The 23287-nt window shown below is 42.9% G+C and overlaps 1 protein-coding gene across 1 annotated transcript in view; it reads left to right on the forward strand.

The window, feature by feature from the left end:
- The first annotated feature begins 159 nt into the window (after nucleotides 1–159).
- The window catches only part of LOC104273444 (latrophilin-3-like), a 24964-nt gene continuing 1836 nt past the window's right edge, over nucleotides 160–23287 (forward strand). Inside the window, exons 1-2 of the mRNA XM_009868783.1 lie at nucleotides 160–233; nucleotides 2740–2836. Coding sequence (XP_009867085.1) covers nucleotides 2755–2836 — 82 coding nt within the window. The 5' untranslated portion in view covers nucleotides 160–233; nucleotides 2740–2754. The remainder of the gene's footprint in view (nucleotides 234–2739; nucleotides 2837–23287) is intronic.

Genomic DNA, 23287 nt, shown 5'->3' on the forward strand with positions numbered 1-23287 from the left:
ATTTTAATGAACCACTAAGGGAAAATCAGGAGTCGTACTGAAAATTGCAAGGTGATGGGCTGGAGGAGGAGCTGCCCACTAACCTCCACTGCTCTTTCCTTGGCTAGGTACGTAAAGAGTATGGAAAATGCCTGCGCACGCATTGCTGTAGTGGGAAAAGTACAGAGAGCTCTATCGGCTCAGGAAAAACCTCGGGGTCACGGACACCTGGAAGATATTCCACAGGCTCACAGGTAACCCATGCTTCTTGTCCATACTCCAGTGCTTTGGACCACCGTGCCAACACCCTTCATGGCTATGCAGGGAGGAAAGCTCCTCTTGGTACCAAAAGAGCTGCCTTAGGGCTCTCCTCAGTGCGCCTGCAGAGATTTCCCTCCGTTTCAGAGAGAGGCCACACAGTGGCTTTCTTTGGGATGTGATAGCAGTTAGTGTCTCTCCAAGAACCTTCTAAATAATTGCAATGAGAACAAAAAGTCCAGATTTGCCTTGCAGAGGTGGGTAGGTGGTCATCACCTGAGCCATCCTGCCCAATCTCCAAGGGAATCAGAAGCTGGGCATTTTGTCAGCTGTGCTACGTCCTAGCAAGCCCTTTAATCACAGGCTGAATGTTGTTGTCCTCACTACTGCCATGTACAGGAATGATGTAATATAAGTATTTTTCTTGCACAAAAAAAAAAGACCACAAGTGTCTTGCAATAGCCTTCACAGTCAAAGGTTTGGCTTTCTGGCATTTAGTGGTTGGATCAATTCCTTACCTCACTCAGTTTGCCTTAGTTTATAGACCTCTTGTGAGAATCTGTTGGGGTCAGATTATTATTATTATTAAATTACTGGATTTGTTGTGCTTTGGTCACCTGAAAATTCAGGTTTTGTGTAGTTTGTGCAGTTAGCAATTTTGAAGCTAACTTGAACATATGGATGCAGATTTATGTATGAACAGTTCATATAAAATGAAGAAGCTTACTTCTTAATCAATAGAAACCAAACACGAATTTATTCAGTATTACTAATGGAAGTAATTATACATGACAGTTCCTTTATTAAATTGGGAAAGACGTGCAGCAAGTAACAGTTTATAACCTCCCAGGAAAACCTAATTTGCGATTTATGTCTTGGAGCAAATTATTATTTATTTTCAGTGATTTCCAAGATGTCATCTAAGAGCTCCACTTTGGCATTTACATAGTCCTGACTGTTATGCAGGGCAAATAACTGCAATAAAATACAGACCCTCTCTCCAGTAGGCCATCAAAGCCCACAGTAGTCAATAATGTTCAAAATTCACTGTATCTAGCAACATTTAGGCGACTGATTTGAAAGCCTTTGGTTTTACATAACTTAGCTACTGGGTAAGAAGAGCTGACTTTAATGGGGCCTCCCTCTTGGCAGTCTCAGCACAAGAAAACAAGCCCTTCTGAAGATGAACTGAATCTAGTGGCAGGTGAGGTTTGATGTACAAAGGAAGCTTGTCCTTGGAAGGATGAAAGTGCCTGAGACTGATCGTAGGCAGGAGAAACCTCACACAAGGGATGCAGAGTGGATGGAGATCAGTCTGAGTTATTGAAAGCATCTAACTCCTAATAATTTGAATAGAGAAGTCCATGAGGAGGAAAACTCCTCAGATCCCTTTTTTCTCAGAAAACCACTTAGAAAAGAGAATAATTCATCCACAGTGGATTATGTCAAAGAAGCACAGTAGATTAAATGTCCAGGTAAAAAATAATTGCTTTAAAATTGCATGGGCCTCATGTCACATCGTGCTGGCATTTATAGAGAGCAAATGCATGATTAGGAGATGCCATTACTACAGAATTAATGAGTAGACTAGGAGGCACTTTTCAGCCACGATCACATGAGAAAGCCCTGGAAGGACTCACACAGCTAAGATCCCACTACGGGAAGCACTAGATTTTTAGCAATTTGTCAGAGTGGGAAGCAGCCTTCCCAATTCTCCAGAACTCCTAGCACCACATCTGTGTTCCCCAGTCATCTCCACACAGTGATCGTGGTTGAACTTCTCACTAGATATGTATTGGATGATTTTTTGATCTTTTGCAAGGTCTAGTTGCAGAGGAGCAAGACAATGGCATAAAAGCTATAGAGGTAGATACTCCACAGCGTATTTGAGAAATAAAACAGAAGGGACACTGTTTTCCCAGCAGCAGAAGCTATACCACAGATGGCAAACCCATCGCAGATTTTTCAGCAGAGGAACAGAAATCATTCATTTGTGGGGGATTTTTTTTTTCCCCCTGATATTCCCCAAGATGGATAGTAGCTACGGAAAACTTCTGTTCATTCAGGAACACCAAGACACAGACCAAGTCTTCTGTTTCGCTTCACAAAAAATAAAACACAAGCTATCTGAGATAGTATTGGACGCATGCATGCTTCTGTGTGAGTTATTTTCCCTTTATTTGATGGTGTATTGGTAAATTTGTAGCTCACATGGGTCTGGATTTCTCTTGTGTATGGTTTCTGTTCCTTTTTTAAATTAAGATATAAGCAATCCAATTATGCACTTCTTTGCAATAGGTGTTTGTGTTACGAAGTGAGGCAGGCAGGGTCTGGCATGCATGAGATGGGTTATAGTGAAACAGCAACCGCTTGCTTACATCTAGATAGAAACAAGTCTCATCCTGAGCTAGACATGCCAATAGCCATCTTTAGTGAGGCAGAAAGAAACCTATCTGCAGCTGCTAAAAATTCATTACCTGCTGTGGTTCAATCCCTCTTCAGAGCCGGATTCGTAGGATGTGGAATGACACAGTTCGAAAGCAGTCCGAGTCTTCCTTTATTACTGGAGATATAAACAGTTCAGCTTCACTCAACAGAGGTAATTATAAACTATTTTTCATATCTCTAACTCTTATGATATCTTTAAGGAGTCTGAAATATGTTGCCCCTTTCCCACCCTACCCCCAGCTCCTGACCTCGAATGACACTGGACCCTATTCTCTCACATAAGAAAATGTTACAGTGATAACTGGGAGTAGGTTTTGTGGTGGTTGTTGCCTTTTTTTTCCTTTTCTTTCTTTATTTTTACACATGCATTTTCAAGTTTTGTCATTTCTGGAAGGAAGTTAGGCAAAGCAAAAAAAAAAGATAAATGAAGCTGAAAAGAAACGTTCCCTTTCCCTCAGCAAAGTGCCAGTGCCAGAAGCTGCTGAGGTGTCAGACCTCATTGCTGACGGTGAAAATGGGCTGTTACGGCACTGTACTGCCTGTGTTAAGCATCACAGGAGTCCTGATTGTCCTGAACATGTAGCAATACTGTTATCTTTACAGAAGCAAAAATGAACAGCAGAGCATAGATGTAAGAAAAAACTGTGCTTGGAACAAAATTGTCTTGCGTTGATGTTAATATATCTAGTTTGAAGAACTGACTGATGTGAACTTTATAGACGTTTGCGGAGGAAAGGCTATCAGAAACATATATGCCAAACAAAATGTGGTGTCTGGCACAGGAGGAAATCTGAACAGCTTTTTAAAAAGTCTTTTTCAGGGAGTTGCAGGAAAAGGATGGTAAGGGAATACCAGAAAAAGAGCCTCAGAGATTGAGGTTTTTTCCCTCCACTACAATTACTTTATGGCTTAGTCTTGAGCAACCAGATGTTTTGTGTATCTGCTCAGTTGATGTTGGAATTAAGAGGAGTAGAATTAGAGTTACTGGGCCTATCTGTTCTCTCGTGATGGTAAAAATCAAAAGTATTTCCAGTCCTGATGGTTGGACTGCAAAGCTCAACTGATAATTCATTTGGGATTTCGGTTCTTATTTGGTTTTTATTCACACATAATTCCCACTGATTTTAGGGTGTTTTTTACCTGAGGATAGGCTTGAATGATTTTGACTGTGCTGCTAGCAACATTGACTACTGAGTGCTGGGGAGCTATGGGTATACAATTCAGTTATCTGCACATTATATATATCATCTAAATCGGTGCAAGGGGGAAGGCAGTGTAGTTAACATGGAGATGTACTTTTCTTCCTCAACCCACTCTGGAGGTTTTTATGCTAGAATATTTTCCCTTTTCACTGAAGATTGATTAATAAAGATGGCTAAAAGATACCATTACTGCAAATGTCTGATTTATCCACATGGGTTGCCCTCGCTTCTCTGTCTTTGCATCAGACTGGAGAGCTACAGCCAGGCTTCTCCTGGACTAATTTAGAGGGGAATCAGCTCTCGCACAACAGCTACAGCAAGAGCCGGTTTCCCTTGGCCATCCAACTCTCCATCTCAGCGGCAAACCAAAATGTGTTATGCATGAAATGTGCAATTCTTTGCTTAGCCCAGAAGTTGACTTGCTCTCCGATGCAGCTCTGGCTACAGAGAAAAATGTTTTAGCAAGCAGAATTTTCTGGGCTCATTGGCAAAAGAAGGGCATCTGTTCTTTTTCACTTTAGGCTTTTTTTTTTTTTTTCCCATGTGGAGAAGGAAGTATGAGCATAAATTGGGAAAGCTGTGAGGAGGTTGCAAGTAGGCAGCCGTCATCCCAGTGTGGCGAGAGCCTGTTGCTAGATGTGCCTGTTATTTAAAGGTCAGTCGGGAAATGAACTGCCGGGGGAGGCATCTTCAAAGCAGATTTCGTCCAGCTATTTTCCTAGTGTAATATCAGATGAGATGAATCACCTTAAGGGCCTGAATCTCTCCCCTGACTACAGAAGCAGCCTGATAACTGTCTTGGAAGGGAAGCCTTTTAGGTGGGACACCTAAGTGACTTGAATAAGTTGTAGTATTATACAGGAGCATCTGCTCTCTTTTTCAAGCAGGCAGGCACAATATTTGTTGTTGTTTTTCTTTTTTGGTAGACAGAAGTGTCTGCAAAATGGAGGTGAAAACATTTCTTAGGGAGCTAGTATCTCCAAAACAGTAGGTGGTCAGTTCTGCTAGGAAAATACCGCTGACATCAACTACATGGAGGCCCAGATATTTCACACTTTATCCTGTTTATTCCATCTGAATAGAAACATTTGTGGTCTTAGGGTTTTGCATAGAGCATGTTTCTTCAATCTCTCCAGAGACCTGGAGCCCAAACAGACCAGTGGGGCAATGTGGTTTTCACAGTTCTTTTCTTTCTCTTAATATTTTAATACCTATCAAGCTTTAAAGGAGCTGTTTCATTAATGTTTTATTTACAAGTGTGTAATAAAAGCTCAGAGGAGTCAAGTGCAAGCCTTGCCTTGTATAGGTAGTAACTTTCACTGCCCAAGGTTGATACAACAGGCTTATGTACTTGTTCAGAAGTCTCTCTCCAGCCCACCCAGGTGAGACACCTTTTGCCAGAAAGTATCTGTATTATCCCAAATTAAACATTCTTCATGCACTGACATTTTTCCCAGAGCCTTCAGACAGCAGCCCTCTTTCTAAAACACAGAGAAAATGATTCTTTCTCCCCAGAATCACCCCATTCCTCCAGGTCCTGAGCCAGTGGTGAGTTTTTGTGGGAGCAGAAAGCAGTGAGAAATCTTCCAGCTGAGATATTTTTTCATTTAAGCCCTTTTTTGTCTGATCACATTCACAGTACTCGCAGTCCTCTGCCACTTGATATCAAGTCCTATGTAAGATTGCTCTAGCTATCCATATCCCTGTATGATGACCAGCATCTCTCTATACCATCCCATATGCTCTTCTTCCTCCATGAAGCTCTTAGGCATCGGTCTGGAATATGTTGTCTGTGTTAGTGCATCCCTCCTTTAGACATGTAGCTATGTTTTTTTCTGATTTAGCAGATATCACACTGCTTATGTATTTTTTCAGTTCCAGATCCTTTTATCTACTGCCCCCCCACCTCTCCACAAAGTAGTTGGCCAATATGTTATTTTACTTATTCTCATTTATCATACCAGCAATTTCAGGTGTAACACCAAACTGACATAATTTGTTCTGTAATCAAAGCTGTACTCGCTCTTGACTGCTAAGACATACATGAACCATTTCAGATATTTCCTGAAGGTAACATCTCATTATGATTAGTCCAAAATTTTTCAGGCTTCGTTTCTCCTTGCTGCTTGTTACGGCTTAGTAATGGTGTGGATTTGGTGTTGTTATACCACTGAAATCAGGAGGAATGGAACAGAAACTGGCCATGGACTTCCTCTTCTACTGTTGAATGAGGAGTATGCTAGTCCACCCCATGGCCATGGACTTTTTAAGGATTCAAGGGAATTCCCACTCTTTGCACTCCCACTCCACAACCTTGCTCAGTTTTTCTCTCCATGGGTCTAGCTGTATATTTCTGCCTTCTGTTTCACACCCACCTTGGGCTCTACATTTCTTTTCCCAGTCCTGATAACTTGCAGGGGTGTAAAATCTGAATCAAGCAGATTACCTCATGATTAGAAAACAGAAGTCTCCCTCTGCCTGTAGCGTGTTTGATTTAAGTGGTCTTGATACAGGCACTTGAATGCAAGGCTGAAAAACTGGACCAAAGGGGATACATCTAGTGTGCGCTGTTTGCTAAAACTTACTACTTTGAAGGCTGAAAAGTCGAAGGTACAAATGGAGAGCAACAGATTTTTTCTTTGTGTTAGGTTCATTAGTAGAAAGCAGAGCAGATGACTGCTTGGTTATAACAGCAGCTTTTTGGTACTTGGGCTAAGGACACTTTTTAAAGAGAACTAGGGAGTGAAAGCAATTAACAGCATTAATGTTATTCCAATTCTGCTGTACCTGTGCTTTGGTAACGTAATCATGGACCTGTGCTGTACCCATGGATGGAGCCAGCAAGGAAAATTTGGATGTCTCATCAGCAGTGCTGATGGCAAGAGGTGAAGATTGCAGGGTTAGCAATGTAAACGTGAGCCCTGCTGGGCTCTGATAGTGCAGCAGGGGTCTGAGCTTTGGGTACATCCAAGTGGCCACCTCAGGAGCGTGAGGGAAAGTTGTACTTGCACCTTCAGAACATTACTGTCAAAAAGCCCTTGGATAGCTCAGACAGCCTTGCAAACAAGGAGTCATAGCACAAAACTGCAACTCCGGCATATTTTTATTCACGTCTTAGGTGCAAGGTAATACAATAATTACATTTCTGTTTGGATATGAGACAACTGGGAGAGAAGAAAAAATTAAAAAAAAATCATCATAGACTATGTGATACTTTGTTATTCTTCAGATTTTCAAGTTATGGGGCAGTGATTTTTTACTTCTTTTTTTTTTCCAGAGGAAAAATGGAAGTTATTTGTTAAAGGAAGGACTCTTCCTTGTTTTGGTGAGGCTCAAGAGCAGCAGATACAAGGAAGAGTTTGTCCCTGGTATGAGGCCGTGCTTTGTTATAGGAAAGTGCACTGATGGAGCTAGGTATATCCACTGAAGTTAGCAGATAAGAGGAGCTGTATCTTCATTTGTTGCAAGCAATCACTGTATGGTAATGGTTTTTCCTTCTTGGAGAAATAAAAGAGCTGAGGTAAAGCCACCAGATTTCTTTGGAAATAGAAACTACTCCAAAAGTCTATTGTGTTGGATCAAGTGCTTTGCCGTAATGCTCTGAGTCTTGGCTATACAAACTAGACAGCAGGGTTAATAGTTTATTCCAATAACATTCTTGCTATACAAATGGGAATATGTGCATCTCGTCTTCTGGCTGTGTGCATATATGCTTTATGTCCCCTCGCCCCCAGAGCACGGCACACCATCCCTGCCACCCTCATCCACAGAGGTCTTCTGGAGGGATTTCCTGCTGCTCCACTTGTCTGAAGGACAAGAAAGATCAGGGAGCTATAAGAGCAGAGCTGTTTTGTAAGGGAAAGGAGCTGGGAGCTGAGGAGGCTTCAAGCACAAGCTGTGCCCTCACTGGCAGGACATGGTCCCACAAGGGCTTAAGCCAGCAGGAGGAGCTGGGTGCTGGTAGTAGGGTCCATCCACAGACCTGGACAAGGTGAGATCGTGAACCATGTCCAGCCCAGAGCAGCAAGAGATGTTGGCAGAAACAGGACTTGAAACTGGGCTACAACCCAGGTCCAAGGTCTGGGAAGGAGACAGACGCAAGGCAAGGACTGGGTGCCCAGGGCTGAGCAGGGGGTGTGGGGTCCCTGCTGGATGTCATCAGGGCCAGTAAGGCTTATTTAGGTCATCAGAACACTGACAGCTGGTGCAGGATTGAGGCCCAGGACCGCTGGCAGCTTTTACTGAAGGGAGGTGAGTCTAAAATACGAATTCACCCCAGTGGTCCTAAGGTTCATTCAGGAGGGAGCATGCCCTTGCCAGCAAACCCCACTGAACAGTCATCACAAAACCCAAGGATCCACACCAGGTATTATTCCTGGCTAGGAAAGCCCTATTCTGCTTGTTCCCCTGCAAATGGACTGAAATGGGAAATAGAAATGAGGGTATTGTTTGTCTCTGCCCCTTGCCTTTTCTTCCCAAATGCATGTTTCATTGCGTGTCTCATCTTCTAAGTAGCACTCTAGAATAAATACTTGATTTCCCTTCGCTTTATTATTTCTCCCCTGTGTTTTTATATCAACCACAAAGACTTAATCTGAAACATACACAGGAAAAAGGGAAATTATTGCTACTGTTTTCAGAGATAATCAGTTTAATGTCAAATTCGTGTGGATTTCTTCATAATGAACAGAACAAATTGAGCTCAAATTCAAACAGTGGGAATCTGAGTCAGAGGGGGAAAATTAAAATGAAGAACATTAATATCCTGATTTCTAACCCAGCCGAGACCTGATTGTTTCCTAAATGAAATCTCCCATCAATTCCTTCCACCCACCCAAAAATATAATGAAGCTGTGATTTCCAGGCTGAAATCATAGCGGCACTGTTAACTCAGCAGGGACGACTGTGTATGTTGCAGGGAAGGTGGGTGAAGTTTTGGATTATCTTCAGGTGGCCATAATAACCTGCATTTTCAGGAAGCAGTTATTTAGAAAACATAGTAGAAGGTGAAATGCTTCCTTTGGTAGGAGAGTGTCCCTCCAGGAGCTGTGGGTTAGTACTGGGGCGCTGCAGTGAGTCAGGTTTGGGTCACTCTCCCCAAATTTTCCCTTTCGCTCAGAGATGGGGGCTGTCCGATATGTCTCAGTGTTGCAAGATGAAGATGCTTCTGTTTAGCCATCCACAGGGGTTGTGAGTCTCATAGTCTGGACATAACTTGGCGATACCTCAATGAAAGCAGGGTAGAGTTTTGGTGTGAATAAAAGCAGAGACAAGCAGAGGAGGAGAAAAAAGGAAAGAAAAGGAAAGGGCAGAAAGGAAAAAGGAAAATCAAGCCATGGTTTCCCCAGGGATCTCAAACTCTAGCCCGATACACTTCAAAGTGCAATTGCTGCTCGTTGTCGCCCCTTTGTAATGCTGAACCTTTGCTACCAGTGCCTAGATAAAGCGGAGTGGAAATTCGGGCCGTGGAGGTGCTCATTTGCAGCTTGATGGATTGATGTGATCAGCGTGACAGTCAGATTTCTGCTGAATTTATGTTGCGTATAAACCAAATATCAAACAGTCAAGCTCTGGGAGAGGTGGAGATGCCTCTACTCATCTTGATAGGATATTCAGAGGGAGCCATCAACCGATCTATCCCAGTCTGTCTAAACGCTTCTTACCTGCTCTGAGTAACACCTATGGCTCTTCTTATGGCTTAGAGATATTGGAGAATAAATACTTTCTCTTTCTTTCTATTTGTTTTCTTTTTACAGTCGACAGCAAACATTGCCCCATTTCTCCTGTGAAGTCAGTCAGTTTTCTTCTCACATCACTTAGAGACATGGTTTTGTGGTGTGGGGATTTTTTTTTATTTTAAATTAGCAGGTTGTGGCTATATGAACATGCAGGTTGGCAGGCAAAGTTAGTAATGGCCACCGCAATTTTTAAACATGTTTTCATGTTTGCCAGATCACTTTTTTTTCCTTTTATTCATTATCATTTCAGTGATATTCAGGGTTTTCTGGAGGTAAATGCAGACAACTTTCATCATTGCGCTAAGACGCGGGACACGGCACTTTTCTCCAGAACCTATTGTTTTTTGCAGAGTGCTGAAAGGTTTTGGTGCTCAACACTGCTCTTGCTCACCATTGCTGAGTCAGCAGGAGCAAAGTGCTGCATGAACCTGAGGGATGCAGTGATCCTTGTGCTCAAGCATCTCTTCCCACTGGCTAGCAAAGCCCTCAGTTCTTGAAAATCTAGTCTTTGTTTCAAGGGGTTCATCAATCCTGGAGCCTGGAGGCCTCTGGTTTAGCCACAAATGGCAACACCACCAGCACTGTCCTCCTGCTTCTGGACTAGGATTGGAAGTTCAGTTTCTGTTCCCTTTTGGTCCAGGCTGCCACTTGAGAAGGGAGCAATGGTTTCTGGACATGCATAAGTGTCCCCTGGCTGTTTGGTGGAAATCAAGGAGTGAGAAGCAGGGTGTGACTCCCTAGCAGCATCTCTCTGCTAATCTAGAGCAAGCCTATAGACTCTTTCCTAGAATCTCATCCTGCCATGATTTCTTGAGTGTTGTGGCTTCTACTCTTCACTTGGCAGACTAGTCCTGAAGCATGCTTGCTACCTCAGCACCATGAATGCTTGTAGCAGCGCTCACCACACCATGGAGAGCCTTTGAAAGAAATAGCATGGTCGATTTGTATCAGACCTCCCCACCCCACCACCACTAGCATTTTCCTGATGAAGCTCTTTGGTTTCACCCTTCATGCCCTTCTGCTTCTAGGGGGCCGGTTAGCTCAGTCAGTTGAGCGTGGCACTAACAACGCTAAGGTCGCAGGTTCGATTTCACTTCGGTCCCCATGTGTTGCCTGATCTAGTCGAGAGGTGGCGTCGCTGGAGGGAGGATGGATTAAAATGATCTCTAAGGTCCCTTCCAGCTTAGGCCATTCTATGATTCTCTGATCATTCTGTTCCCTCCTGTAACACTTGGAGACTGCACACATCCTTCCCTGGCCCCATGGATACCCTGGCCTGGGCCCTGTTACCCAGATGGAGGGTGTATTTGGAGAGAATAGTCCACATGCAGTTGCACTGAGTCAGCCAGGACTGCTGTTTGCAAGCCATAAATGTCTGCAACCCTGTTAAGCGACTGACTGTTGGTTTGGCTAAATGTCAGCATCTGGCCTCAAAATGACCCATCCTGATAATCACACATGAAGTAATATTCAGGTAGATGACAGTAGAGGAGTATTTTCTGTTTGTAAGGGAAAGGCAGAATCTTTCGGACTAGCAAATTGCCTCTGATGGATTTTTTTCTTTCTTTTTTTTTTTTTTCCCCAGTCAGCTCTACATTTTGTGCCAGGAAAATTATGATTTTCTGCATTGAGGATCAAAACTTAGGGAATTTAACTCTTATTTCTGCCTACGTGCAGAATGAATCCCACTGTCGATTGTCTTCTGGTTTATTTGGCCGCTCTGCTGCCTGGGATTGAGTTAGCTGAGATTTGTTGCAGTGATTTCAGTGAGTGACATGACATTCTTCCTTTGGGAGATATTATGAACTGGCTTTGATTTTAGGATTGACAGCCATATAATTGGAAGTTCAGTCATTAGGTGGATCAGATTTAAAGAGAAAAAGTAAGGGCAAAGCAATTTCTGAAATCAGAGCAGGCTTTGGGGAGTATTAGATCCAGCAGAGTATTGCTGCAGAGCAATCTTAATATGATGACTGTGAAGGAGGAAGGAAGAAAGTGTGGCTGCTTATATAGATTCCTGTAAGTATAGTCCTGTTTCCACCACAGGCTGGGCTTTCCATCTTGGGTAAGAGCTCAAGTCTAATGAGAAATAAGCATAAACATGAACAATTAGGGATAATTCATGTTTGTGTCCTTGAGGTACAATGAGGTATAAACCCTTGGAAGGGGTTGTGATGGGCCAATGTCCTGGGACATTGTTTCTGCTCCAGGCAGTTGAGAAGGAATCAGTGAGAGGAAAAATATTTATAGGTCAATGTGGGCTAGCTCTGTATTTCAAACATGGCTTGTAGATTATAATCCAGCAGAGGTTTGTCATTGGAAATCATTGCAGAAGAAAGACAGGAAAAGAGGGGCAAAGAAATACTTTTCCTCCCCTGTCTCTCCATAAAAGCATGGCATGTTTCACTTGGCAGAAGATGGCCCAGAGCATAACAACCTCATTTGCTGAAACTCCATTTCGCTGCAGTCAGTATTAATAGCTTCTCAATGAATAGATTAGATGCTGCAAGTGACAACAAACCTATCTGAGAGAAATTTAATAGGGAGGTTTATTGAAGTTTATTAACTGAATCCTGTTGGCTATTATAAGAACACAACTCAATAAATCTAAATGTCAGCGCATTTGTTGGGGGGGAACCAGGAAAAATGCTGAAAATACCTGTTGTCCTCCAGCAAATATGTGTGATTTCACTTTTCGTAATTGCATTCATCGTTGAAATAAATTCCAAGTGGACACGTGTAAGACCAGGATTCTTTAAATACTTGAAAACTCTCTCTGTCTGCAACACATAAAAGGATACTATTGAATGCTGGTAAGGAAAGTCTGGAAGACTACTATAGCTTTGACTCCTACAGACCTACCTTGGATGTATTTTCTTTCCCTGGGAGTAAAGTGGAATGAGTAAGTTAATGCTAAGTATTGTACAAAACCAGGCAGAATTTACAAACTAAAGTCAGTGCAGAGAGGCTATTTCAGTAACATTCAAGTTAAGATGAGTTATTTACTGCAGTTAGTGTAAGGTGGTATATGTGGTGGGTTGTGTTTTTTTAATGGACACTTAGGAAAGGATTAATTTCTATCCATATTGTTGATGTTCAGGCTAAACTGTGCTCCGTGATAGCTCAGGCACTGCGGTACCTTCAGGGGATGGTTCATGTTCTCTCTGGCTGTTGCTTCCCTCTGCAGGGTGGTCTGAAGTCAAGTGTATGAAGTGAGAGAATATGAGGGACTTGATTTATGGTGGCTGTGAGCAGCAAGATCAGTTGGATGCTTCAGAGTCAGAGTGGGCAGGAGTACGGCACCATGCCGTAGCCCTGCAGGAAGGGAGCTGCGTGGTTGGCAAAATGGGGAGAAAACAGAAAGATTAAAGTTGATTGAAAATGCAGCAGTACATGTTGTTGTTACTGTTTCTTTCTTCTGAAAACAAACAGAAAAAAAAGACGAAGAAAAACTACATTTTGGGACTACTGGGTTAGAGGCAATGACATGTTTTGTTACAACTCAGATGTGCTGTCTCTAAGCTATTTACTTTTGTTTCTACTTTAATGAAAAGATGACATCATACACAAAAGCCAAAGTCATCTGCCATACAAACCACTCTTTTAGAACAAGAAGTGAAAATATTTCATTTGGAAAATACTGATTTTTGTATGGACATTTTTGAAGCATACAACTGATTCACTAGATCGATGAAATTTGTGAACCAGTTTGGTGTCTTTTCTCAGCAACACTGCACTTCAGGCATGTCTGCTGCATGGTGGGGGAAATCTCCTACTCCTCAGTGAGTTCACACCCTGCTAAAATGCATGCAGCAAGGATAGACTTGATTTTGGCATGCATATGAAAAAATCTGAAGCCAGAGGTACATGAGGGCATTGTTACCTATGTGGACAGATGTTTCCCAGCTAAAGCAATGCTGCTCAAGCCATTTCAGCCTGGTATGGTCCCGCTGAATGACATTGGTTTTCAGGATCTGGAGGAGCAGCTGGATCAATTTCCCTTCCTGTTGGGTAGACCATGCAGATGATTCGAGTTAACATAAATGCCTTTGTGTGGCTTTGTCAGCCAGCTGCCAACAAGAAATTATTTGAATTTTGTTCCTGAATGGTGCAGTCTAGAGTCTGGCAGCGCGTGCTTGTCATCATCATTTTCATCCTTTGCTTTCAGTGAGTGGATAAATCATACTTGTGTTTAACAAGGTGCAGTTTTCCCTTACAGTCATAACACCAAACTCTTGCAAAAATTATTTCTATATTCAGTGTTGTCTAGCATCAAGAACATCAATTGCCATCTTAGAAAGGGAAGAAAAAAGTACCGCTTGGTTGCATACTATCATTAAAATAATACCTACTTTCATAGGCACACAGTGCAGCTAACTGTAGCTATCTGAATCCTCTGTGTGTGATTAGCGATGGTAAAAATTGTGGGATTTTCATTTTCTTTGTTGTGGTTGGTTTGCGTATCAGATTTTCTCAGTTTGCAAGTCAAAAACGCAATCCCCTAGATCTCCCTGTGCACCCTGAGCACAGGCCATGCATTCTTATAGCCTTTTAAACCTGGTAAGAAAATCTGGATCTTTGGTACTTGGATCACGAAGATCCCCGACGGCGTGAGAGAGACAGGAGCATCTGCGTGTTACCCAGCTAATACTTGCCTTCTGTAAGAGCATCATTCCTTTCTCCTCATGATCACAGTCTATAAACCCTTCACTTGAGGAAATCCAGCATCAGGAAACCTTGAACTGAGTATTGCCAGAAACCTGAATTTGAATGTCATTTTGGATATCAGAGCTGGTCTGGTAGCGGAACTTTAATCTTTGGTTAAAGGAGACTTGGTCCTGTAGTTAGACCGGTGTGGTTGCAGGGAATATTTTTGTAGGGGTGTAATGTTAAATATGTTTGCTGGTTGTGGTGATCTCATTGCACAGAACAAGGAGGTGCCCAGGTGAACCTGTGGGTTTGAAGCCCCATCTTTTTTCCAACCCCAAAGTCATGCTCCCACATGTAGGGGTGTGGAGACAGAGTGTGTTTGTCTTCAGTAGGGTATCTTTGACAAGCAGGACCAAAGGTGTTTCAACACAGCTGAATTGAATGTGGTCACCCCAACTAAAGCAACTAAAGAGTGGTGGCTGTGGGCTGGGCGCAGGTGCTTTGGGAGGTGGCAAAGGGGGAATTTGTGTAAGGGAACGTTACTGCTGAAATGTAGGGAAGCAAAGATGACACAGGACTGTGGGATTTGAGGAGAGAAATCGGTGTCGCACCACAGATGCTGAGAGCCGAGGATCCTGCCATAAGTGAATAAATAAAAATAAACGATGAACAACTGCTGCTCGCTGAGAATATTAGGCGCATTGCCAACGCCGCGCCAGACACCTGCTGAGGGTCATGTCCCAAAAACATTCGGCCAGGGACGAGTTCCAGGGCAGTCCATGGGCACCTGCAGCTCTGGTCATTCTGCTTTTCAGGTCCTCAGACAGACATTGCCCTTTGCAATTGCAGCCCCAGCACCCGGCCTTTGCTCTGCACCTACACACAGGGTTGCAGAGTAAAGCACTTTGCTTTCTGTCATGGTATTTTGGGAGAGCATACTGCTTTGTTCCCATGCTTGATTTACTGGTTTTTGTTGGCTGTTTATTACCAAGGCCATTTTCATGCAAACAGGGTCATAGTTTGATAGTCTGCTCCTTCTGCTGGTGCCTTGTCTGCAGACCTAATCCACTCTCAAGGCTCTTCCTAATAGCCCTGTTGGTTGCTATAGCAATGATAAAGTGTTATGAAAAAGGCAGGATGATACTTAAATGTATGGCTGGTGTTGCCTTTTTCTTTCTTCCTCCTGGGAAGGAGAAACCCAATAATGGGGATTTGTTTGGTATATTATTGTTTTATCTAAAGCTTTAACTGTAGGCTTTTTGGAGCCTGAATGCAGTCATTCTCTCTCAGCATCCATCGAGGCTGGGAATGTTGCACTTCTAAAGCAGTTAGGGAGAAGCAAGAGCACAAATTACCAAATACGATATACATACCATTTTGTTTTTAAGATACCACAGATTACGTTTACTGTGAACTGCGGAGAGTGTGAAGTTTGCTGTGGCCAGCCCACTGTGATGGGAACCTGCTGCAGAGCGCTTAGGGCCCAGTTGGGTTCCTGAAAGTGCTGAAATGTAGCTGAACGTGTTAGCGATGGGTTTGATTTGGATTTGCATCAGGAGAATTACTCTACACTGCCATCAAAAGCGGCATTTTGATCAGTGAATTAAAAAATCTTAACTCCCTCAGCAGTCAAGGGACAGGAAGGCAGAAGATGCTGCATGCCGGAATGGGGGGCTATTTTGTTATACCAAGCCCCCTCTTTTCCACACCCAAGAGAGCAAAATTGATTTGTTCTGTATTTTCAACTTTTTGCCAAGTTTATAGTCAGAATCACTTATCTGCATTAAAAGTTCCCAGAAACTATCTAGCTTGTAAGAGCCTGAAAGAGCCAAGTTTGTGTGAACGTAGCTCGCTTCAGAGCCCACCACCCCAGCAAATGCAGATGAGCAGAGCATTAAGTGCTGACACAGATTGGGCCCTTCTCCTCTCTTGTCACAGGGTGAGAGCATCCCTCGTGTGAAACAGCTCAACCTGCCCAGCCATGGTGGGATCAGCGTGTTCCTGCCTGCTAGGGATCACTAGACAAGGTCAGAGCAGGGATACATTGAGAGAGGTGCACTTTCTGGCAGTTGCCATTTAAAGATGTTGCCTCAAGCTAAAGCATTCAGAACCATGCGGCAGGTATATTCTTCTCTGATTCCGCTCTCATATGGACTGAATTGGAGATTGAGTTAGAACTCAAATGGGAGGATTATATCACTTCAAAATTCATGGCTGGCATTAATTCTGGATATTCTCGTTACCTATATAAAAGTGAGTCCCTATTTGAATCTTTTATGGCCCAGCTTGATTAAAAGTGGGATGAAAGCAGAAACAATTTTAACGGACTTAGTACTCACACTGGTATAAAACTAGTGCTAGAAGAAAAGTGGTACTGACACTACTTCGTCACAGATGTACGTGAAATTGATGGAAAATACATTACCACAAAGAAAGCATTGACTCATTTACCTATTAGTTACATTCGAAGTTGCTTAGTTAAGCGTTCATATAATGTTTTCTTACAGGAGACAGCTTTGTTTCCTTATTTCCAAACACAGCAGCTCATCTTGCTTTCCATCAGCATAGCCAAAAATATAAGGTGAGAGAAAACAAGTCTTTTTTTTCCAGCTGCATGTGTCGAAGAGCCTCCCTGGCATGCAGCCCCCCTACAGCGCTGCCTTCTACTTTGTCCAATTAAGTGATCTGCTAACGCCATACACCTGGGGCTGGGAAGGGCTGGGGGAGGCTGAGGGAGAGGCAGGAGAGCCGTCTGCTCTCTCCTCTGCCTGCACAGACATGGAGAAATATCATCCCAAGAAATGGAGCCAGGCCAGCATTCAAGCACCACAGAAGGCATCTCTAGAGGCCTCCACCTAACTTTAGGTTTGGCCAGGTTTTGATTTTTTTTTAAAATACTTAGTAGGTGTTAGCTTTCAGAGAGCTTGCCTCTAAGGAGTTTGTTCCAGCCAGAGGCGCTTTGGGCTTATATATCCTCGGCAACTCCATCCAAGAAGGAAGTAAAGGAAAGAAAAATCAGGTAATGAGCTGCAGAGAAGAGACTGTGTACCTAGCTCCTCACATGCCTTGCAAAGACTGCCTCTGCCATGCCACAAGGCCACTTCCACCCCTGAAAGAGGCAAATGAGTGCCCCAGCTGTTGATGAAGGCATCTCTGCTAGGGTGTTAGGTTTGAGGATTGGCTTTTTGGGTGCTGGTTTGCATTGGGAGTATCAGTTGTTGGCGACAGCCAAGTATCCTGAGCCCTCTGACAACCCTGTCGTGCCTAGCTTGAGTTGCCCCACCAGGGACTTGCTTTCCAATATAGCCCTGGAGGTAAAAGCCATGGTGTGTCCTTGAGTATTCCTGCTTTAGGGCTCTGCTGGTGAGAGCGCGAATGGCTCTGAGGACAAGTTTTTGAGTCAGTTGCCTCCTTGGATCCCAGAGGAGATTCAGAGCAAGGGCTTATTGAGTTTTTTGGTCCTGTAGGTCAGCTAAAAGGTGGGGGGAAGGCTTTGCTTCATGGTTTGATGCCTGCAATAGGAATCAAGGTAGGTCTTGACAGCCACTTGCCAAGTAGTGATGATCCTGAAAAGCACAAGTCCAGAGGCTGTAACTCCAAGGGATAAACCAAAGTGGGAGGGTAACTGCTGGCTGAGCGCTTAGAAATGACAGCAAAGAGGTCTGGGATAGGGGAAACAAGTTGTTTGCAGGGCAAACAGAGCACCTTGAAATGTGTGTCTCCATGGCCATTCTTGCTCCTGATAGAAACGTCCTTGGAGCTGTGGTGTTCTCATCTTCAAGGGTGGATTTGGGTGATTGTGGATGTGTTTGATGGTGGTACCAGAGAAGTAGCTAAAGTGAAACTCACCCTCTTAGACGTCAGAAACAGCTGTTTTCTGATAAGTTCCTTCAGAGAGTCCACATTCTTCATGTTTTCTTTTTAATTCTGCTTTTTTGATTTTAGATGTGTTGTGAAAGACTGGTAAGAGAGATCCTAGCCCATAGTGGGAGTTGAATGTGCTGTTTTCTGTTAGTCATTATAATTTATTTATTTTTAAACCATTTGGCACTTTCCAGAGAGTTTTTCCCCCCACATTGTGTAGGCTGCCATCTTCCTTTCTTTCTTTATGGCAAGCATGTGGGCATAGCCTTGCTTCCAGTCTAAGCAACTGGGGAACCACCATAAATGTAGCTTACCCGCTTTCTGATGCATTTTCTTTTGCCTTGGTTTGGATTTGTGCATCGTCAGTAACATCTGTTCTGCTTTAGTGGCATACAGTTTTCCAAGTCTAATTAGCTGGCTGCTTGTAATCAGGACTATTTCAACTGTTGTCATTCTGAATGTTCTTTTTCCCTTTTTTTTAATACCACATTTGGCTGATTGACCTTTTTTGTTTGTTTTTTTTCTCTGTCTTTCTATCGGGCTGCTCCAGGAGCCATGGCTAATCATCTTATAACCAATGCTCTGCTTCGTCCTCATGGCACTAACAACCCTTATAATACATTGCTCGGGGAATCGGCGGTCTATAACAACCCTTCTGTCAGCATGTACAACGCACAAGGTGTGCTGGAGTTTCTCTCTAATTTTTCTAGTGAGAATTCCATTTTCTATGGCTTACTTTGGCCCATTTTTTTCTTTTTTTTTCTTCCTTTATTTTTTTTTCTCCCCACGCACACACACTTTGTTTTTTTGAAACTGGGCACAAAAAATAAAAGATCCCTTTCATTTCAATGCATCTTTCCATTTTCTAGAGGCTTTTTTTCCATAAGCGATGAAATTCACTTTGAGAGTCCTTTGTCAGTTCTACTCAAAGTGTTCATAGTGGTTTTGATTTTGATTTTTTTTTTCCAATCTCCTTGCTTTTGTATTGTTTTGGTCTTGTGTGTGTAATTTGTCAGACGTATCCATTCCTCTCTTTGTTGTCAGCACATTTCCTTGTTAAACCATTCATTTCAGAAACAGGAACACCTTTGAAGGTAAGTAAAGCTAAAATGGCCTTTGCCACCAAAGCTGCTCTCGTTTGAAATGGCTTAGAGAAATGTGGTCAGCAGCACACCAGCTTGTGCAGGGAAAAAAATGCAAAATAAAGAAAAACTGCCCTTGATCTCTGAGAAAAATGACAGCTGAAGTGAGGAGCATAGGTCAGCTCCCAAGAGCAGAGCTTAGGTATTGTAAGAAATGTTTTGCCATTTGCATTAATATATTTTGTATGTGCTATTAGGAAGCAAAAAAAGAGAAAGAATAATAGGAAAATGTGTAGGGAAAGCACTTGCATATCCTCCTTTGGGCGGTGGAGAATCAGTTGTGCCTAACAGAGGTTTCTGCCATAGAAATCAGTCTCCTGGCACTGATGTGTTTGTCTCTGCTCCGGCTGCGGGAAGGGACTGTGTTTGTAAGCTCATGTCCTGGTGCTTCTGTGAGGGAGAGGCAGATGCGCTTAAGCAGGACCTGAGGAGGAGCTGGGGAGTGTGAAGCTCTGCCAGCTCCTGTCTGGTGATGGCTCCGTCCTGCTCTGCCACTTCCATGGGACCTTTTTTATTTTTTCCTTTTCTTTTTTGGCTGGCTTTCAAGGTGGCTGAATCATTACAGAGTAGCGCTGTGTTCAAGCACAAGTATGTCAACACTCTGTCAGCTCTCTACTCCCAGTGAAGGCTTTCCTTTCCAGTAAAGGATCTCTAGGGAAAGGAAAATTACGATGGTTATAATGCAAGCAGGAAAACCACCTTTGTACTATATGGCATTATATTTTTTTAAGATATAAATAGATATCAAATTTTATCACTGGGGTAAGTTCATTCAAAGCACAAGGAGATCACAAGTGTTCGACCTTTTTGCTGATCGCTAATTTCCTAAACTGTGCTAACTTTGTACAATACATTTGCTTCCATGGATGCTTTTAAAAAGGGCTACTGTTAAACATGAAATGCTCGGAATTTTAAGACCTTCAGTGTACCGCGAATATCGAAATGAACTTTGATGTTCTGTATAGTTTCTTGCATAATAACGTTTTAGATCAAGTGGCAGCAGGTAGTGCTGGGTCAGCGTCTGGCTTAAGAGAAGTCCTGGTGTTCAAGTCTGCGTGCTTCGACTGAACCCAAGTGATTTGGGCGGAAATGCGACAAAGAGGTTTTATGTGCATTTTAATAATCTTGTGTTCTTCTAAATTTAAGACTAGATGCTGATATAGTTACCTGAGCTAACCTCATTTTATTCCACAAAAATAGTGAATTGATTTGCAAGTGCTATTCAGTGCAACACAGACAGATGGATAACAGAAAAATCGACTCAGGCTTCATCCGTGGGAGATAAGAAAAGTGGGACCAGTACTGATCCCATTTAAGCCCCTATAGCTTTGCCATTGCCTTCAGAGAGAGCGGAACCCAAGCTGTTCTTTTCAGGAGGCTGCAATTTAATTAAGACCTGTAAGAACTCATATGGCTATTGCTTTCCAAACTGGTAACTGGTCCTGGGCTAAACTGAAAGTTACAAAGGTTAACAAAACCAAACGGCCCCAGTGGCCTCTGCACTTCTTTGGCATTGAAGGATGTTGCGCCAGCAGGCACACTAAAGCGCTGATAGTGCCTTGTAAAAGTAGATGCTGTCCCCATCTCTGGGTGTGCCTTGGCTGAGACTGGCGTGCGGTGAGGGCATTGCTAGCTAACGTCATCCAACTAACTCATTCAACATCACTAAGGCTGTGATTTTTTTTTTGCACCTTCATCTACCACTTCTGGTTCTGGCTATTGGCAGGGACAGGATGCTAGAAGAAACCTGGGAGACCTGGTCTAGTTCACCCCTTCCTTTCTCCCTCCCCATCATGTGATTTCAAATACCCTCTCTGCTGAAACTGGAGGTGCCCCGTCTGCGGTAGAGACTCACCAGGGACTGGGAACCCTAAAAAAAAAAATCGTGGAAAGAGACGGGTAATCAGACCCTAAAAGGCCAAAGTCCTATCTCCTGATGGTGAAAGCAATTTCGTGGTGGGACATGAGCATAGAGGAAGGAGGAGATGGTAGGTGAGGGGTCTGGCACCCTCAGCACTTGCCGAGTGCTCACCGCTGTTGGCAGCTGACGGACGTACGCTGGCTCGGTCTCTCGGACGCAGGAGTTTCTCGAAACGACCTAACTGCTTTTGCTGAGAGATGATTTTAAGAGAAGGCAGCAGTACCACTAATGAGCTCTGGTTAAAACCCGATGTGCCACAGACCATTGCAAAGCGGGAAGCTGAGAGTTATCACTGGCTCTTCATCTTCATCTCTGGCTCTTCTTGCTTTAACCCTTTCTTCTCAATAGTTTCATTTAGCGATGCCATTATTCGAACTGCCGTTCCTCTTACAGATTTTTTTTTTTTTGCAAAGTCCATGTAGTTTGCCATGTGTTCAGTTAAAAAAAGAGCAGGCTTGCCAAAGTTTGTAAAATGCCAGCAGCCCTGTGATGAGCAAAGTCATACTCTTACAAAGCACTGTTGCAAAGGACGGACGGCAAAAGATTTTTAGCAAGGAAACGGATTTTGGTTTCAACTGCCGGGGGTTATTATAACCAACAGTAAGTAAAGCCATTCATTTTAAGATTTTGGAAGTGACATTGACAGTGCCTGTCTTTTCAAGCATGACTGTTAAAAGCTTTAGTCTTTTCTTAAATTTCCAGGCATTATTTCTTGATTTGTGTTGCTCACTGAACATTTTATAATGGCATTGGAAAATGTTTTAAATGTGATATTATTTTTTAATAAAATTGTAGTCTACCGAATATTGTGCGTAAAATAATTTTTCTGTCAATATTTTTAACCTGAAATAAACCATGTAACAAATTCATGTATTCTGGGCAGTGGAAATTATTTCCGTTAACTCTCTTTTCTGCACATCATCAATTTGCTTTTTACTCATGTTTCTCCTACTGTCGCTGTAAGCTTACTTGTTGTTTTTTCTTTCCTTTTCTTCATGCTGTCGTTTAGAGCCCTACAGAGAGACAAGTATGGGAGTAAAGCTAAACATTGCATATCAAATGTAATTTTTTTTAGTTCACTTTTATTGCATCACATATAGATGATGTAGTTAATAAAGGAAATTCATCTCACAGTTTTGAAATCAAAAGACTATGAATATACATGTGTATATATACGTGTATGCGTGTGTATGTGTATATATATATGTATGTGTACATATATATATAGATGAGATTAGATGATGCTTTCTTTGTTTATTTCTCGGTTTTGTGCTAATGTTTACACAGCGTAGTTTCTCATATAACTGTGGTATGATTTATTTTTTTTTTAATTCATATTTTTATTTGCGAGGTCATGGCATTTTTATACGGCGTGTTTCATTGCAGACTCCACTCTGTTCTCACCCGCGATGCCTCCATGTTATTTCTCCACCAAACCCTGGCTCTGTGCATTGGCAGCAGAAGCACAGTGCTCAGCGCCTCAATGCATATGTTGCCCAACGCGACCATCAGACAGATGCTGTCGTACCCGTCACCCATTACATACGGTCCTCTCCACAAAATGCTCACTTTTCATTTTTCCCCAAGCATCGTGACTCGGTTGGAGAGCTTCCACCGTGAAAATCAACGGCTTTGCTCTATGTCTGTGATGGCTAGTTAATTTTCTGATGTAATTCCCTCATTTGATGGGAAACCTGGGATACAGCAGCACCCTCTAAGCTTCAGAAACCCAAAAGTTGACCAACACATTCGGAGCATTTCACTCAAAAGCAGGAACAAAGCCTGCTGTAGCGCTTTCCAGCCCTTGACGTGCAGCAACTAATCCATCGCAGATATAGACCGAATCCTGTATTTTCGGGAGGTACACGTGCCATGTACCAAGCATGGCATGAGCAACTGTTCATCTGAAATTGTCAGCTAATGGTTCCTCTAATCCACCGTGACTTAGTGGGAGGTACTTGCCATTTTTTGGCAGTGCCCAAAGCCCTTAGCTGAAAGGCTGATACATTATTTCATGCATCCCTACACCTGCACTCCTTCCAAGGAGGCCAGTAACCACCCACCCTTCCCCCCCCCCCCCCCCAA

Source organism: Apaloderma vittatum, unplaced genomic scaffold, assembly GCF_000703405.1.
Source record: "Apaloderma vittatum isolate BGI_N311 unplaced genomic scaffold, ASM70340v1 scaffold14794, whole genome shotgun sequence".
Classification (NCBI taxonomy): Eukaryota; Metazoa; Chordata; class Aves; order Trogoniformes; family Trogonidae; genus Apaloderma; species Apaloderma vittatum.